Genomic DNA, 18,430 nt, shown 5'->3' on the forward strand with positions numbered 1-18,430 from the left:
TAAACCAGATAGTTTAAAGTAGCATATTCTCACTGGTGATCTAAATTAAAAGCAAAATAAACACATATACCTATATCAGAAATGTATCCCCTTGAATTTCCCTGGTGGACTAGTGGTTAATGCTACTAGTGGCTTGAGTCACTCTGGTGACACAGTTTCAGTCCCTGGCTGGGGAACTTCTGCATGCCACAGGCACAGCCCCCACCCCCGGCCCCCCCAAAAAAGCATTGCCTTGAATTTCTCTGTATAAGAAAGCAAATGAATTGGTATAAAGAACAGAAATTCAGGACCAAGAAACTTGAGTGAATGTGGCCATTTGGTTACATGGTTAATAGGCAGGGCTATCAGTAGGATGACCTTTTTCCAAGGCAAGCAGACAACTGCTTGGGAGAGAGTCATCCTTATCATGGTTGGGGTCAAAAAATAAGAGATGAGAGAGTGTTCTGTGGCGTAGCAGGTTAAGAATCCAGTGTTGCCTAGCTGCGGCTTGGGTCACAGCTGCGGCTTGGATTCACTCTCTGCCTGGGAACTGACATACACAGCCAGTGTGGCCAAAACTAAAATCTAAAATAAGAGATGAGTTTGCAGACCCAGGAGGGTGAGCTCTGTGGTGGGAAAGGAACAGAGATTGAAGTCATCAAAGAGACACTCCTCAACTGTCCGATACAAATCAAAGCACCTTTGCTTCACCTATTGAAGGGAATGTCTGGTGAGAAGGGAGTGTTTTAATTTAAACAAGAGAACCTTCTGAGAGATACTTTAGAACCTGTAATTGCAAACTGTGACGGTATGCTAAGTCCTTATGATCCAATCCAAAGCTTGTCCTTTCTTCCCAGAGCACAGCTGCCTACAGACTTCCGGTAGGGCCAACATTATTGCTATCTCAGCTCAACCCATTCTTGTTGGATAACTAGCCATACTGTGATGACCAGTACTCTTTGCATAATGATTTATGCAAATACTTCGATAAAGCACACAACTAAGCATCCCATAATTATCAGTTCCTTTAATTGCATTTTTGGATAATTCCATAGGGCCAGTTCCTTTTCCTGTACAAGGATTCCTTGATTCTTCCAGCAGGATATACTTGTCCAGAAAAACTTGCTCATTCATCATAATTAATCATCATCAAAAAGCCTATTGGCAAGTTTAACAGAAAAAAAAAAGGATTATTTTTTTACAAACACAAAATAGACATAAGAGAAAGAGAGCGGCTCTCAGGCAGCAGTTAGCCACCTTTAAAAAAAATTAACGGAGAAAACACCTTCAATATGGAGATGCTACGACCAAACAGTGTGCATCCTCTGACCCTACTGCCAGATAATTAGGTCATTCAGATCCAGAGAGGGAGTTCCCATTGTGGCTCAGCAGTTAAGAATCCAACTGGTATCCATGAGAATGCAGGTTCGATCCCTGGCCTTGCTCAGTGGGTTAAGGATCCAGCGTTGCTGCAAGCTGCAGTATAGGTCACAGAGGCAGCTCTGATCCTGAGTTGCCATGGCTGTGGTTAGGCCGGCATCCACAGCTCTGATTCGATCCCTAGCCTGGGAACTTCCATATGCTGCAGGTGCAACCTTAGAAAGAAAAGAAAAAAAAATCTGAGAAATTACTACCTTTGTTGTAAGATCCTGATGTGACATGCATAGATAGGTCTGCATTAAGGGAAAAGTCAGTAAACTTGCTGTTAGATGGTTTTTTTATGAGTCCTCGTTCGCACTTAAGTGTTTCATGCCGTTTGTGTCGTGAAACTAACATGGGACTGAGTACTAGGGGTGGAGCTGGGACAGAGGAACCTCCCTGGTGCTCGTGGTGCTGCCCTGCGTGCTTTCTTTCTCGTTCATTCCATTAGGAGGAGATCTAGGGCCTAGTTATAAGATGTGGCCGAGAAAGCCAGGAGATAGTATGAAAGCTGATGCTGTTCACAAAGCCTGATGCTCTTTAAAAATGTGATTCTGCTTCCCAGACAGTACTTTCTCGTAAAACTTCATCGATCTTAGGTTTTCTCACCTGCCTAATTCATAATGACTTATAACCCTGAAAAATTTTGATTTTGGACTTGGTTGAGCATGGCAGGGTAGGTAATAAATATAAAATTTGTTGTCCTCACCCTAAAACTATAAAACAGCTACTATAAACAGCATGTTACATTAATAATATATTACATTTAGAAAGCAGATTATATAATATATGTAAGTATATTTTCAGCTGCATGCTTAAAATATTCATGCATGGAGAAAAAAAAAACATAGGGCGTATACCAGGCTGTTTATGGTATTATTCTGGGAAGTGGGATTGTGGGTGTGTTTCTCTCCTTTATTTGTCTTTTCTGTATTTTCCAAATATCTGATAATAAACACATTATTTTGAAAAGCGACACTGTTTTAAGATTGGCTCCCGAGAGTTTTAACAATGGAAAAATGTGAGAGCTCTTGAGTGTGTAGGTTAGAAGTCGAGGCGGTGCCGTCTAATATGGCAACTGCTGGTCCCAAGTGGATATTTTTAATTATATTTAAGTTACTTAAAGGCAAGTTAATTTATTAACAATTTAATGCTTCAATCACATCAGCCACATTTCAAATTTCAATAGCCACATTTTCATCATCACAGAATGTTCAATTCAATAGTCCAGGTTGAGACAAGTTACCAAACTATGCCCTGGATGCTAAGAGCAAAGGTGGGCCAGTTTCCAGCAGCATAAAGAACAGACATATGCCCCTTATGCCACTCGCCGTAGACACTGGGAGACTCCTCATAGATCCCTTTTACACACCTCACTAATCTGTGGCCCAGTAAACTCAGAGGTTTTTCCCATTGCCAGACAGCTACTTAGCGGCAAGGTTGAGAACCCCCGGCAACTAACCTCTAATTCATAACTTGCCTCCAATTAACTGTTACCATTTTCCCCAGAAAACTAAAGGATCCCAAGCAGGACTTTAGTTCAACTCCAGCCAAATATAATTTTCTGTGTGTGTGTGTGTGTGTGTGTGTGTGTGGCTTTTTTTAGGGCCCCACCCGTGGCATATGGAAGTTCCCAGGCTAGGAGTCAAATCAGAGCAGCAGCTGACAGCCTGCTCCACAGCCACAGCCATGCAGGATCCAAGCCGCATCTGAGACCTACAGCACAGCTCACGGCAACACCAGATCCTAACCCGTGGAGTGAGGCCAAGGATTGAACCCATATCCTCATGGATACTAGTTGGATTTGTTGCTGCTGCACCACAGTGGGAACTCCCGCAGACATTTTTCAAAAGCTTACCATGGGATAGGCACCATAATAAGCCTTGAATATACAAAAACAAGTGAGAGAAGTTTCCCTGCCCCCAAAGGTTGTCAACATGTGAAGACCAAAGGGCATGCTAGGTGGAGTGACAGCACCAAGCTGGGACAGGTCTGTTCTTCGCGGGGAATCCAGAAAGGCTTCACATACATAGTTATCCTTAGGTTGGGTCTGGACCTTAAAGCATTCCCCAGATTCTCAAATTAACACTTTTTCAATATTCTCAGTTTTTGCCCTACTCCAGAAGAAGAAGAGATTAACTCCGTTTTTGACTTTTTTTTTTTTTTTTAACGTCACTTGAAAGGATTAGATAAGTTCTCTTAATATGAACTCATTTTCTCATTTTTCAGGCCTGGTTCTATATAGGTACCATAATTTTAAACCTTCCAATGAAATAAAACAAAATACCACTTTAAGATTGAGTCATTCATTCCGTTTTGAACTCTCTAAAAGCGAATACAAAATTTGAGTGAGTGGTGATTGTTCAGCCAGTTGGGTTGGAAGTGTCTGAACGCAGGTTAGACCCTGGAGTTCCCAGTTCTCAAATAAATCATGTCGCTTTCTTTTAACAGACGCCATGCTCTTGGTAGCAGAGCGACTGGAGGGACCCTTCAACATTGAGTCGGTCATGGACCCAATTGATGTGAAGATCTCTGAAGCCATCATGAACATGCAAGAAAACAGCATGCAGGTGTCTGCAAAGGTATTTGCCTTAGTCGTTGTCTACTCATAAGGAAAGTGCAGTAAACTCAAAATGAGGTCACGAGATATGTCCACTGGGATTACAAGTTCTAAGATGTCATCAGCAAGTTTTTCCTGTCCTGCTACAAATTTGCTACTTCATTAAAACCTTTAAAATGACATCGAGAAAGGAAGCAAACTTGTAGTTCACAAGTATTCAATCATGAACAAATTCCTGGCTGCTAAGAAGTTTCAGAGAGCCCCAAGATATTGGCTAATCCCTCACATTTGTGAGCAATTTGAGGGGAATTTTCTTTTTAATGGTTGAGATTTCTGCCCACCCTCACCTTCCTCTCTAGGAACCTCTAATTATGTCCTCAGCTGCACAAACCAGGCAAATGTTCTGTGTTTTCCATTGTAAATTATTAAACATTCCATCTGACTTCCTTTTTTAAGACCATACTGTGTCCCTCATTAATGAATCTTCAGAGGAAAATGCTCCTTTATATGACATCAAACACGTATTTTTTGAAAAACGGCATATTCTTATAAATCGAATGAGGCAGAGATTCTGGGTTGGCACCTGCAGAACACAAATACCAAGTGGACAATTGCTATTTGTCCCCACCCAGTTGAAAACAGAATAGGACCTGTCTTCAGCAAAATGGAGACGTTTGCAGAGTCTCTGGCCTTTTTCTTCATCACCCCTTTTAGCCCCACTGATGACTGCACAATGTCCTTCTGTCCCTTTGCACCAGTCTCCCTGTCACGAAACACTAACCGACTCTGCATCAGTCCTGTAAACCTGGTGACAGAGTGATTGCATTTTAACAGAAAGTCATTCACAGAAAAATATGTTAGGCAAAGAGTGGCATGTTCAGGAGTTCCCTGGTGGCCTAGGGTTTGTCACTGCTGTGGCTTGGGTTCGATCCCTGGCCTGGGAATTTCTGCTTGCTGTAGGCGTGACACCCCCCCCCCAAAAAAAGTGAGAGTGGAATGTTTAGCTTTCTTCAATTTTTTAAATCCTTTAAGAAAAATATTTCAAATGTAATTAAGGGGATGGAGCCAAGGGGTGAAGAGACATGGCAGAGCAGAAAGAAATCCATGGAATCTGACTGGATCTCCTTGGCTGAGTATAAATCAAACTAGCTTGGGGCTTGCCTGGCAAAAAGTCTCCTGGGAGATGGATGGAATGAGACTTTCATGGGCCTGGTTCTAGGTTTTAGTGAGCTTGGGTTAGCCTATAAGGTAGGGGGCTCCAGGGTGCCATCACCTGTTGGGAAAAGAGCCCATTTGGGGGTTCCATGAAAAGCCACTTTCTTTCTTTCTTTCCTGTGGATTTCAGTGTTGTCTTGGAGCTCTCTTATGGTGCAGCAAGTTTAGGATCTGGTATTGTCTCTGCCGCAGCTTGGGTCGCTGCTGTGGTGTGGGTTCAGTCCCTGGCCCATGAACTTCCACTTGCCATGGGTGCAGCAAAATACATGCATGTGTATTTACATACACACATACATAAAACAAAACCAATTAAGGTTGTTTTGAGAGGCCAAATATCCCAGCAGTGCTTGAGCAACGAGGCTCTATGGTAACTCGTTTCCAAATGGCCCTAGAGAAGAGGGCATGAAAACACCAATGTCTCTGTGGTTGGAGAGCGTCACACACTCCTTAGGAGCACAAGTCTCCATTGAGGTGTGTGTGTATATGTGTTCAAGTCAAATATTTCTATAAAAATTCCCCAAAAGATCAGCTGTACTCTTTCCCACGTGGATGAGACATTTTTATGGAAATTGTCCGACTACACCATAATCCTACTGCTGTTAATAGGCATGCACTTCAAAAAAGACACATTTCTTTGTAAGAATTGCCTAAATCAAGACTAGCAATGATGTGGGAGGTGCCGTTGTGGCGCAGCAGGAATGAATCCAGCTGGTATCCATGAGGATTCTGGTTCGATTCCCTGGCCCTGCTCAGTGGGTTCAAGATCCGGCATTGCCGTGAGCTGTAGTGTAGGTTGTGGATGCGGCTTGGATCCCCCATTGTTGTGGCTGTGGTGGAGGCCGGCAGCTATAGCTGTGATTTGACTCCTAGGCTGGGAACCTCCATGTGCCCATGAGCAGCCCTAAAAAACAACAACAACAAAAAAAAAGAGTAGAAATTATGTAGGGCATGTGAGAGTACACTCATGAGAGAATACAACATGGAAAGTCGTAAAGCGGTGGTACCAAAAATGTCAAACAAGCTAGAAACCTGAAAAAAGATGCATTTGGAAGTCTTGACATAGAGAAAAGGAGACAGAGTGAGTGAAGGAAAGGGGAGGATGGAAGGGCAGCTTGGTTGTGCAGGAAAGAGGGTTGAGAGGCAGGGTCCATTCCAGAAGAAGGTTTGGAGGAAAGACCAAAGCCAGCCTTTCATAGCATGGAGAGGGGGCTGATAAGGTGGTCGAAATTTGGATAAATGTAACACGAAACACCCACAGCATCTGCCCATGGAACGGATATATTCTGAAAGGGGTTTTATTTCTTCAGGAGAATGGAATTTGGAAACAGGCAGTTTCGTTTTCCATGTAAGCCACATCCATGAAGTTATGCGTGAACGAAAAGTCTAACATCTACATCCTGGCTGAGAACTGGATGCTTGAATTTATGCTTTTGCAAGGGAACCCTCAGCCACTGTTGATAAACAGACCTAGCAAATGTGAAAGTCTGGATAGAGCATTTGCGTAACTAGTGACTCTCGGATGGGTGAGCTTCCTTCTGGTGAAGCTACAGGCTGTTTCCTAATTGGGGGGCCAGACATCCTGAGAGCTGTAAAGCTTACAAATGAAAATGACGTTTTTGCTCCAGGATATGACTAGCAGCCTCTCCTTGGAAAATTAGTCACCCTATGACTGCAGTTATGGATGGAAGTCATTCCCAGAACATCTTTCAGAAAAGCAACAGTGTTCATCACGGCCAGCTTATATTTGCGCAACGCTTACTGTGGGACTATATGCTTTACATGGCTTATATTATGTAATATTTATAGCAATGCTTGTGATGATAAATAGTCTTCTCTCTCATTTTCTAGATACGGTCCCTAAGACTTAGAAAAGTTAGGGAACTTGCAGAGGTCCCTTGGTGTATGACAGATATATAAAGAAGCATCTGATTCCAGAGCCCTCATTGCTAGTCTCTGCCCTCTAGTGATGCAGGGGCTGCAAAGCCAATCCCACACAAGGGGGAACTCCGTCAACCTTCACTGAATAGATCAAGTATTCAGAGAAAGTGCAGTAGCCTTCAGGAAAACCTGAATGAGACGTAAAGAAACAGAGGTGGCAAAGCCGGGAGGATTCCAGTTTTCTTTCTTTCTGTCTTTACAACTATAGCTAGTACTTCCCACCATGCTAAATGCTAATGAAGTTTCTCTTATCCGCCTCATCATTCATTGCTTCCAACGTTTCCTAGAGTTTTAATAGTGCAAAATATAAAAGTTTCCTTTTTTCTCCTTTCTTCTACCTGCAGGCGAAGGTAAACACACCACAGTTGCAGATATGAAATTCCCCTCCTCTTATTCGCAAGTCCTCGTCATATCCATAGGAGGAACAGCTCCTATAGGAACAGCTTACTTTTTTTTAAATTGACGTATAGGTGATGGACCATATTATTTAAGTTTCAGCTGTCGGAGCTGCTAATTATTTGTACCTAATCAGTGAGATCTTGAATTAGTGAGATTACAGAGTAATGAAAGATCTATTCTCACAGTGTGTGTTCAGGCTCAAATCTTGTCTTAGATCTTTTTTTTTTTTTTTTAATAGGTATGGTCACATCCTTTTTCCTCTCCCCTTTAGCCCACAGCTAAACTGTTTGGAAGTAAGGCACGTGGACATTCACTGTAAAAATTCATTGGCTACTCCAAGTTGTATAATCAAGTTATAATATGTTGCTAAGAACATTTTGGGATTTACTTCAAACTCTTGATTTGTGTATCCTTTATATATTATATAATTTATAACATACACAATTATATAACATATAATGGTATTTAAATATATTTTAAGTCTGGGAACAATAGCATATTATATCTTTTCTTGGCTCCTCTTTGGACAGACAATCCCTTAATAACAATGACAGTCATTGTGGCTCCCATTGGATGAACATCTACTGTATCTCATTCAACAATTACCCTTCCTGTATGAGGCCCAAGAAAGATGGCAGAGGACAAAACAGAGTCTCTGCCAGCACATCAGTCTCTTTCTAGATGCCTTATTTATTTATTTATCTCCTATCCTCCTGCCATCTTGTAAAGCGTTCATTCCCTCATTTTATAAGTAAAGAATGTTAAATTCAGAAAAATTAAGTTGCCCATCTGAGGTCAAGCATCTAAGAAGTGGCAGAGCTGGAATTGAGCGATCCAAAGAAAAAGATTTTCCCAGCATGCCCCTGTGCCCTCAGTCTGCCTTTCCCCACCAGGACCAGATGTCCTGCAGCACTGGAGGAAGCAGCCATTTAAGGGAAGGCTGTTGCCTGAAACCCACCACGCTTGAGGCGTACTGATGATGAGTGTTTCTGCTCAGTAGGAACACCGACTGAGGAGAAGCACAAGTTGTTCCTTCTTCAAGCCCCAACCAAAGCTCAGGACATTCACCAACTTCACAGTCTATCAGAGACCGAGGAGGGTCCCCATCATTCCAGCACTTTTGTTACCCACCCAAATCTAAGGTGTTCTGAACTGTGCAGGTTTGAGGAAATTCTCCAAAGGAAGAGAGACCCAAATCATTGAGTCTCTGCCTGTGAATTTCCGATGTGCTGATAATCTCCTATCCTATCAGGAAAGATAAAACTGATCTCCCTATATATAATGCAACTGTATGAGGAGTAATTTCAAACCTAATCCGGGAAAAGATTGGTTTGTCAGATATCATCTAAATTAAGAAGGGAGACTTATTAAATTCCAATTGAAACCATCCATTCAATTAATACTTCTTACGGCGGATGGTAGAACCCATTACAGAAGAGTAGCATGGTCTTTCGTTACTTAATTTTCTCCAGACAGTTCTTTCTGCATCTCCAGCTCAGATGAAGATGGAAAAACCCTAAGAGAACAGAAGGGAGAATGTGATCACTTCTGCCTCTCGCCCTTGGGTCTTAGTTTCCTCATCTGGAAAGAGAGGGGTTAACTAAGAGTCCCCTTTCCAGCTCTCTCCATTTACAGCTCTGTGACCATTATCTCTGCAGTAAAAGTTAGGTTTCTTTTGCTAGCATCAGATTTTTTTCCTTTCTCTGGATCTTTCTCCTTCAAAGCATCCAGGTGCAAATACTATCTTGGGAATTCACATGGAAAAAAAAATCTTCCTTGAGCTATAAGCACTTTTGATGAGATTTCATTCACAGGAGTGTGTGCGTGTGTATATGCAGGTATATATATTTTGCTTTTTAGGGGCGCACCTGTGGCATAGGGAGGTTCCCAGGCTGCGGGTGGAATGGGAGCTGCAGTTGCCAGCCTATGCCGCAGCCACAGCAATGCAGGATCTGAGATGTGTCTGTGACCTATACCACAGGTCACGGCAACGCCGGGTCCCCGACTCACAGAGGGAGGCCAGGGATCAAACCCACATCCTCATGGATGCTAGTCAGATCCGTTTCCACAGCACCACAGCAGGAGCTCCTACATGAGTATATTTTTATTCCAATAGCATTTACCTTTCTCTTCTTTGAGCACCTGTATTACATATGTGTCCTTCTGAAGGCAGGGAGCACATTACTCCTTGTGTTATGGTTATTTGTCTGCTTACCTTCTCCTTCCCAGGATTATAAGTTATTTGAGGACAGGAGCTGTGTCTGACTCAGTCTCATATTCTGCAGACATTCTAACGTGCCATTTTACACGGAAGCAATGGCACATTTTGCCAAGTTGAATTCAAAACATGAACGTATTATGCCAGAAAGACTTCAACAATGAAGAATAGAAAAAACCTTAAGATATACTTGAAATTAATCTCATAGTCTTTAAAATAGCATAAACGTTGTAAGATCAGTTTGTGACCTCAGACAAACCTGGGATCTGGTTTTTACCAGCTGTGTGACTTGGGGCAAGTTACTTATCTGTCTAAGCTCAATTAACTCATTAAAAATGAGGATCAGAGTGCCAGCTCTGATGCAACGGACCAGCAGTGTCTCTGGGGTGCTGGGACACAGATTTGATTCCCAGCCTGGCACAGTGGGTTAAGGATCTGATATTCTGGCAGCTGCCATGCAGGTCACAACTGCAGCTTGGATCTGATTCTTGACCTGGGAACTCCATACACTGGAGGGAGGCAAAAAAAAAAAAAAAATGTATATATGTGTATACACACACACACGTATGTATAGATATATTAAAATTAGGATGCTAGGAGTTCCCCCTGTGGCACAGTGGGTGAAGAACCTGCAGCGGATTCAATCCCTATCCTGGGAACTTCAGGTGTGGCCATACAATTTTTTAAGAAAATGAGGAAGCTGGTAGTATCTACTCATAAAGTTGTTTGAGAGCGAAAGGCTATAATCCATGTAAAATGCTTCGTGGGGACTATGTCGAATCAAAACCGCTCATCAAATTACGCCTTTTCATGGTCATTGCTGCCCGTGTCTATAGTACAGAAACCCTGAAGCGCATTGACGCTATGGTTTGGCCTCATCCCTGAGGGTCGGAGAGCTTCTGCGATCAGACGAGCAGATTTTGCTAAGTCCCACAGCTGCAGTTAAAGCCACGTATGCGTGGTGTGTCTTCAGTGGCAGAGACTCACCTGGAAAGGGACATATATGTCTTTGTGGCCTTTGACGTGGCGATGGCATTGACTTGAGGTCTAATGAACGAGGCCATGGGAGGAAAGCAGCCTCGAGGGCAGAGTAGAGTGGGTGGAGGCAGTGGCAGCAATCCAGCTCAGGTCTGTGCCCGCGGGTCCCACCAAGGCCAGCAGAACAACGGGTTTTAGAGGAATTTCTCACTCCTCGGTCTGCCATCACATTATTCTTTTATTTTTTTTATATTAAAGTATAGTTAATGTATAATGTGGTGCCAATATCTACTATACAGCAAAGTGACCCAGTGTACATACACACACACACACACACACACACACACGTATATATGTAAACATATATATTCATTCTTTTATACATGTACGTATATATACACATATATGTATACATATATATATTCAACCAACCTTTTAATCATTATCTTCCATCATGTTCTATCCCAAGAGACTGGATATAGAGTTCTGTGTTATACAGCAGGACCTCACTGCTTATCCATTCTAAATGCAATAGTCTGCAGCTACTAGCCCCAGTCTCCCAAGCACATTATTCTTACAGGAAGGGAATAATGGGTCTATTCCCTTGAGAAGCGGTTCCATCCCTTCTGCCTCATCTGAGAAGAAAGCAAATGGCCATCCTCTCTATAAAGCTCCGGGTTCTATTTCCATGTCCTCTTTTAGCTTTGTTTTGGAAAGAAAAGAGCAAGTTCTCAGGGGTTTCTAGATTCAGAATCTTTTCTCAGTTTATACAAATTTCAAAGCTCATATTCTGCCCACCAGCTCTCACTTGTCATCTTCCACCAAGAAGCAGTGACCTTGAAACATATTTGCTTTCTGCATTTCTCTACAGAAAACCAGAATCTGTTCCTACCCTGTTTGCAACAGCACTGGCTCACAGAGCCACATTTTTCAGATGCTGGAAACAGGGTGGGAGAAAAAGACACCTTTTTTCATAAAGTAAAATGAAGGCTGAAAAAAAAATGCTTATGGTGCGTTTACAGGAAATGCATCCAACGCAAACTAGTTTTAACTTGCTTTCCATGTAAAAGCTTTTTTTAAAAAAATGGTTTTTTCTCCTTTTGATGATAAAGGGAAACTCTTGATTATCTCTAACCTTTGGAGATTTATCTTAAGATTTTCTTTCGCTTTAACTTCAGGGCAAAAGATGAGTAGATTACATTTAATGAAGTCTACTCGAGACTAGGTGATTGAAACTTGATGCAGTTCTCAATACTCAGTGTGTTCCGAGAAGCAGAGCGAGATACCCTCTTGCTCTCGGGAAAGAGAGGCTTCTCCCGTCTCCTCCTGCCTTTAAAGAGGAGAAACTGCCTCCTTCGAGCCCTGCTTCCTATGGGCAGCAGATTATTGCATTAGAAGTGTTTCGGTGGCCTCTGCCCAGTTTCACAAATAAGCAAACAGCCCCAGGTCTCCGCACTTTTCTTCTCCTCGGGAATATGCAGTCTGGTTTGCTTCTGATAGTCATTGCCCCGGCCAGCCCATAGCTAAATATGGGAAGGAGCTCCCTCTATGCTTTTATAGCAACTTGTTCTGCCAGAAAATTGGGAATTATATATGGTTTTCTGTAGCTCTTCTTCTTTTTAATGCATTTTACACACCTCTTTTTTTTTCTTTTTTTTTTCTTTTTTTTTTTTCTTTTTTTTTTTTTTCTTTTTTTTCTTTTTATAGCTGTGCCTGTGGCCCATGGGAATTCCCGGGCTAGGGGTCAAAGTGGAGCTGCAGCTGCTGGCCTACGCCACAACCACAGCAACACAGGGTCTTTAACCCACTGAACAAGTCCCAGGATTGAACCTGCATTCTCACGGAGTCTATGTCAAGTTCTTAACCCACTGAGCCACCATGGGAACTCCCTACCCACCTCTTTTATTTCACCTCCTCATTGTCCTAGAGTGTATCTTAACTATCAGCCGAAGAGCTGAGATGCCCAGCAAAGTGAAAACCCATCATTTCTTTATGAATACATGTACTCTCTGAACTAGACACAGTGGTTTTAAAACATGGGGTTTGTAGGGGTGGGTAACAAAAAGAATTCTTGGGTTGAAAATTTGAAACATCTCAGATACAAATGTCTAGGTTTTCTATAGCATGGTTGGAGTTTTCATCTCGAATCTCTTTCTAGCCCAGGTTACTCTCCTGATTCCACCTGTTTATCCAACTGCCTGCAACACACCTCCACCCGCCCCCTCAAACACACCATCCAAAGCGAGCTCCTCATCCTCCCACAGACCCTTCCCACCCCAGGGGTCTCCAGCCCAGAGGACACCCCCTCTCCGGCTCTTTCGTCCTAGCCTCAAACCCAGCCAATCCCTTTCCCCTCGCCCTCACTGTCATTCCGTAATGCAACCCTTTAAATGGTCATTCCACACACCTTCTGAATCCATCCACAGCGGCTCCTCTGATTTTTATCCTCTGACACATGGATTGTGGCCTCCTAATTAATGCCCTACCTCTGGCTTTACCATGTTCCAATCCACTTTCCATGCTGTAGCCAGAGGAGCTGCTGAAACGGCAAGCGTACACAGTACTCCCCTGCCTCATATCTTTCCCTGGCTCCTTGTTGCCCCACGAATAAAGCCCAGATATGTTCCTGCATAATGTAGTCCTCAGCCTGCCCCTCTGGGTCCACCACTCACCATACTTCCCACCTTAAATTATTCCATTTTTCAATTTTTTTATTAAAGTATGGTTGATTTACAATACTGTGCAAACTCCTGCTGTACAGAAAAGTGACGCAGTCATAGACACATGTATATATACCTTCTTTTTCTCATATCCTCCCCCGTCTTCTTCTGTCCCAAGAGATGGGACACAGTTCTCTGTGCTATACAGCAGGACCCAGTCATTGCCCATTCATTCTAAAGGTAATAGTTTGCAACTACGAACCCCAAACTCCCAGTTCATCTCTCCCCAACCCCTGCGGCAACCACAAGTCTGTCCTCCATGTCTGTGAGTCTGTTTTATTCCAGTAACTGTTGAGCACTGATTCTCTGCTAGGCACAATGCTAGACGCTGTGAACATGGCAATGAATAAGACCAACCAACAGAGCTTAAGTCCCCATAGGAGTAGAGTCTAGGAGGTGAGAGAACCTCTGTGTGCCTCCGACACGCAAAATGACCTTGACTCTGTTGCTCGGAAGAAGTCTTTGCACCTCCAAGCCTTCGCACATGCTGTTCCTCATCCTGGAACATTCTTTCTAGCCTCTCCATCCCCCAACACCCCAAATATGCAGCTTTCACCAGACACACTCCAACTATTTCCTCATCTCCCTGGCAAGATTCAGTGGTATACTGGGAAGTGTTTGTACAGCCAGGTCTCTGTGCAGAAAACATGCTAGGATATAGGATTTACCAATCCCTAGGATGTAAATTTCAAGCTACCAACAGGATGTCAACTGAACACAGAGGAGGACACTACAATGTGATGTCTCCCCCGGATAGATACACTTGGCATCAGTCACCCTAGGAGCACAGATAACAGTAAAATGATTAAGTTATGAGTTTGGGGTACAGATTCCCTTTGGTTTTAATATAATTTATATCATTTTACGTTTATACAATTTAACTCTTCATAATCACTCTGTTTAATGACGGGCTTGCAGAAGTCCTAAAAATTTAACCCATGGTCTTGTGAAGCCAGTAAGAACCCATTCCAGCACCTCACTGCTGTCCCAAGAGGCTTTTCTCTGACTCTCTCGTCTGGGTTAGCCCCTCCTCATGGGTGCTCCTATAGCACTTAATACATTTTACTGTAATTGCCTGATTTCTTGTCAGAACCCTCAGGAGACCAGGGACATGGCCAGTTGCCATATCCCCAGCACCTAAGTCTGGCCACAGGGACCGTCCACCAATATTCATCAAGTGGTGGTTGGAATAAAGGAGACAGAGCCAGGCTGTTGAAATTTACATATTTATGTAAATTCCACAAAGTAATCGTAAAGAACTGCTTTAAACCTTATAAACAAAGAGCATATGAAATAATCATTTAGCGAGGACAAGAGAGTTAGGAATTTTGTTTTTCTCCCTACCCTCAAAATACGCTATGTTGAGTTCCTTGTAACTGTTCCCTGCTCACCATTTGGGAGGAAATATCAAGGTGTACTGCTGCCGAAGGAACGCAGACCCTTCCAGGGGTGCAAGTGCGGATCATTTTCTCAAGCAATTGGAAGGAATTTGCTTTTACTGAAGAAACGGTTTTAGGGAGCACGCGACCCAGCTGACATATCCTGGATGCAAGCCGCGTAAGCATCAGGAGTCAGCGTTTTAAACCTTGCAACTGACAAGATCGCTGGCTTTTGAAAATGAAAGCCAATGAATGAAAAACAGCCAAAACCGAAACTGATGCCTTGACTTGATTCAGTCCAACCCAGAATTTTCTGCACAGGATCCTGGACCCATCAGAGACTTCGAGTTTGCCAGAGAACTTGGCCAAGGGACCATCGTAATCAATCTTTAAGGAAAGAAAAGCATGAATCAGGGAGCAAAGCAAAAAAGAGGACACAAATGAGAGAGGAAGTTGGAGGGAGAAGGAAAGGAGGAGGAAAGAAGAGGAAGAAGATGAGAGATTGTTTGGAGTCACAGAATGAAAGAAAGCCTGTTTTCTTGAAGGGCAATCCATCATGAAAATTGGCACGCTAATAAAAGTGAAAAAATTTTTTAAAAATTGATTTTTTAAAATGTTTTTATGGTGAACATAATGATTTTATATCTAAAGAAAGAAGTCATTAGTAAAACATTCTAAGTTTAGGAATTCCCATCATGGCTCAGTGGTTAACGAACCCAACTAGTATCCCTGAAGATGCAGGTTCGATCCCTGGCCTCGCTCAGTGAGTTAAGGATCCAGGGTTGCCGTGAGGTGTGATGTAGGTCAAAGACACGGCTCGGATGGTGGCATTGCTGTGGCTGTGGCGTGGGTTGGCAGCCGCCGCTCTGTTCCACCCCTAGCCTGGGAAACTGCATGTGCCGCAGATGTGGCCCTAAAACGATAAAAAACAAACAAACCAAAAAAAAAAAAAAAAAATTCTAAATTTATATTCAGGAAAACGCTCCATGGGGTATTAGCAGATTGTTGTTAGGAACCAGAAAAGAATGTGTGAAAATGAGGCTCGAGGGTGTCAGTTTAATTTTGTATCTCAGTGATGATGGGGCTTTCCTTGCTACTACTTCTAATGAAAAGGGTTTTTTTTACTATTTTAACTTACTCGTGTCTATTGACTGATGACATGTGGATGTCCCCTTGACACCCATTTCAGCCTTCATGTTTCACTTCTGTTTTGAGGAAGGGCCCCCAGCCCTGTGCTGAGCCTGGAGGATTAGCGACAGGGATGCCATTCAACCGAGTGCAGGCGCCGTGGACAGGATGGGGAAACAGCCACTGCCTGAGATGGGAGCCCAGTTCTTTCTAGAAGACTTGCTCATAGCTTTCCCACTGACAGAGAGTCAAGCCTATTTTCTGCTAACTGTCCAGTCAAACCCAGTGAGGAGCTATTACCAGATGATCAAGAAACCAGATTTTTTTTGGTTCTAGTTATCCGTTAAACAAAGTTGGTGATTTGGTTTTACTTTAGTTTGGTGCAGTAAATGGAGCTAGAAAAATACCTTTTTTTTTTTTAATGTGGTTGAAGGATTTATTGTATTTTCTGAAGCCAAAGGAAGAAAACGTTCCACTTTGATTTTGAAGAGCTAATTGACGGTTGAGAGGAGTGTGTGAAACACGGCAGAGTGAGTCTGGTCCTTCACAGACACTCAATAAGCGCTCGCTCTCTTTCCTTTCCTGTCTTTTCTTCCTCATTACAGAAATCGACCTCCTAATTGCCTTCAATCAATGTTTGCAAAAGGGAGAAATTATGGCTAGAAATTTTATTTATTCATCATCTTTCATTTTCAATTTGTTTTTAAATGCACACTGTTATGTGTGCGTTTTTTTTTTTTTTTAAGATTCTGGGGTCCAATGATGAGCAAAATGCTTAAGATCCTCTTCTTCCTAGAGCTTAAATTATTCATTCATCACTCTACATGGTCCCTAGATTTGATTTGTTACCTGCTATTGTCCTATTTAATTACAGATTACTTCAGTAGAATAAGAATACATCTTTTTACCTCATTAATTCAGTGTCTTTTGTAAGCATCATGTCATTTTATCTTCATAACAGCCTTGAGATTTGGGGAGAACAAATATAAGGAGAAAGACCAAAACCAGGACTCCAAGCTTTCAGACTTTTATTCATGATCTTCCTGTCACATCTGTCTCTCATGAAAATAATGGCTACATTTGAACAAAATATATGCAGATAGAGTAGCTTCTGTTTCCTTGGGAAAAAAGGATCGTTTTGATTTCCCCAAGTAGTCATCTAACAAATAGTTCCTTCATTAACACTCTAGTATAAATTAGAATCCAATAAACAAAGAAAACATCACTTACACTGAAAACATCCAGTCCAATTAAATCGAGGTAGCATTACTTGTCACCTATACCAATATAAAAGATGAGAGTTCTGGCGGAAAATTTCAAAATGATTTAAGGGAATAGCAACATCTTTCCCACCAGAATAAAAAGCCACTGAGTTGAATCTGAAAAGGTAAATCAAAAAAAAAAAAAAAAAAAAAAACAGGAGCTGAAACAGGATTGCTCTGCAGCCATTGCTTCTCAGATTTGCCAATAATAACTTTGGTGAACATATACTCGACCTGCAGAAGATGAAGGAGACAAAGAGAGAGGTCTAAAGCTATGGGCATGCAGTGCATGCAGTGTTATTTTATTTTAAGGAAGTATGTTAAGATGCTGTGATGTTCTAGAAGAAAAAATGCGCAAACCCAGCAACTGAAGACAGGGCTCTGGTGTCTCTGCACATGGCCCCTCGTTCTTGTCCCTCCAAAACAACGAACCATCTCTTCTTTCAGCCCATTCTATTTTTTATTTTGTTTATTTTATTTGTCTTTTTAGGGCTACACCCCTGTCACATGGAAGTTCCCAGGCTAGGGGTTGAATCAGAGTGGCAGCTGCTGGCCTACACCACAGCCACAGCAACGCTGGATCCTTAACCCACTGAGCAAGGTCAGGGATCGAACCCCCAACTTCATGGATACTAGTCAGATTCGTTACCGCTAGGCCACGACTCCAGCTCTTTCTATTTTTAATGTCAGCTTCTTTAATTTCAGAATGCCGACATACTCAGAGACACTATCTTAGTAATCCTCTTAAAAGAGGATTCTGAGCCAGGTAGCTTCCCCAAATCCACAGGTTTTGTGAGGCCAAGTGGGAAGGATAATTCCTTCCTACCTCTGTAGCATCTGTCTACATCGGGACTTCCAAACACTTTTCCAAATTTTCTAATTATCCCTTTCAACATCCCTTGGAGCAAGCCAAGCAGGAGTTAATACTGACTCCGTTTCTTCAGGGAGTAGACCTGGTGGTTAGTTCCACAAGGGGGTGGCTTAGCCTACAGCCACATCCTCCGGAAACTTCTGTTGTAAAGAGAAAAACTTCAGTATCTGAAAATAGTGTTTCTTCTCTCCAATTAAAGGTAGTGAAGGGGGAGTTCCCGTCACGGCTCAGTGGGTAACGAATCCGACTAGGAGCCATAAGGTTGTGGGTTCCATCCCTGGCCTCGCTCAGTGGGTTAAGGATCTGGCATTGCCCTGACCTGTGGTGTAGGTTGCAGATGCAGCTTGGATCCCCTATTGTTGTG

General features: G+C 42.6%; 1 protein-coding gene across 2 annotated transcripts in view; it reads left to right on the forward strand.

The window, feature by feature from the left end:
- Window positions 1-18,430, forward strand: part of GPC6 (glypican 6) — a 1,126,030-nt gene that overhangs the window by 1,002,390 nt on the left and 105,210 nt on the right. For both annotated transcript variants that reach the window (XM_021065371.2, XM_021065372.2), the window contains exon 5: window positions 3,850-3,980. In XM_021065371.2, the coding sequence (XP_020921030.1) occupies window positions 3,850-3,980 (131 nt within the window). The remainder of the gene's footprint in view (window positions 1-3,849; window positions 3,981-18,430) is intronic.

The sequence above is a fragment of the Sus scrofa genome, chromosome 11 (genome assembly GCF_054392235.1).
Source record: "Sus scrofa isolate SSC_HxYL_T2T_F1_AM1 chromosome 11, Sscrofa_HxYL_maternal_Yorkshire_Landrace_v2.0, whole genome shotgun sequence".
Lineage (NCBI taxonomy): Eukaryota > Metazoa > Chordata > Mammalia > Artiodactyla > Suidae > Sus > Sus scrofa.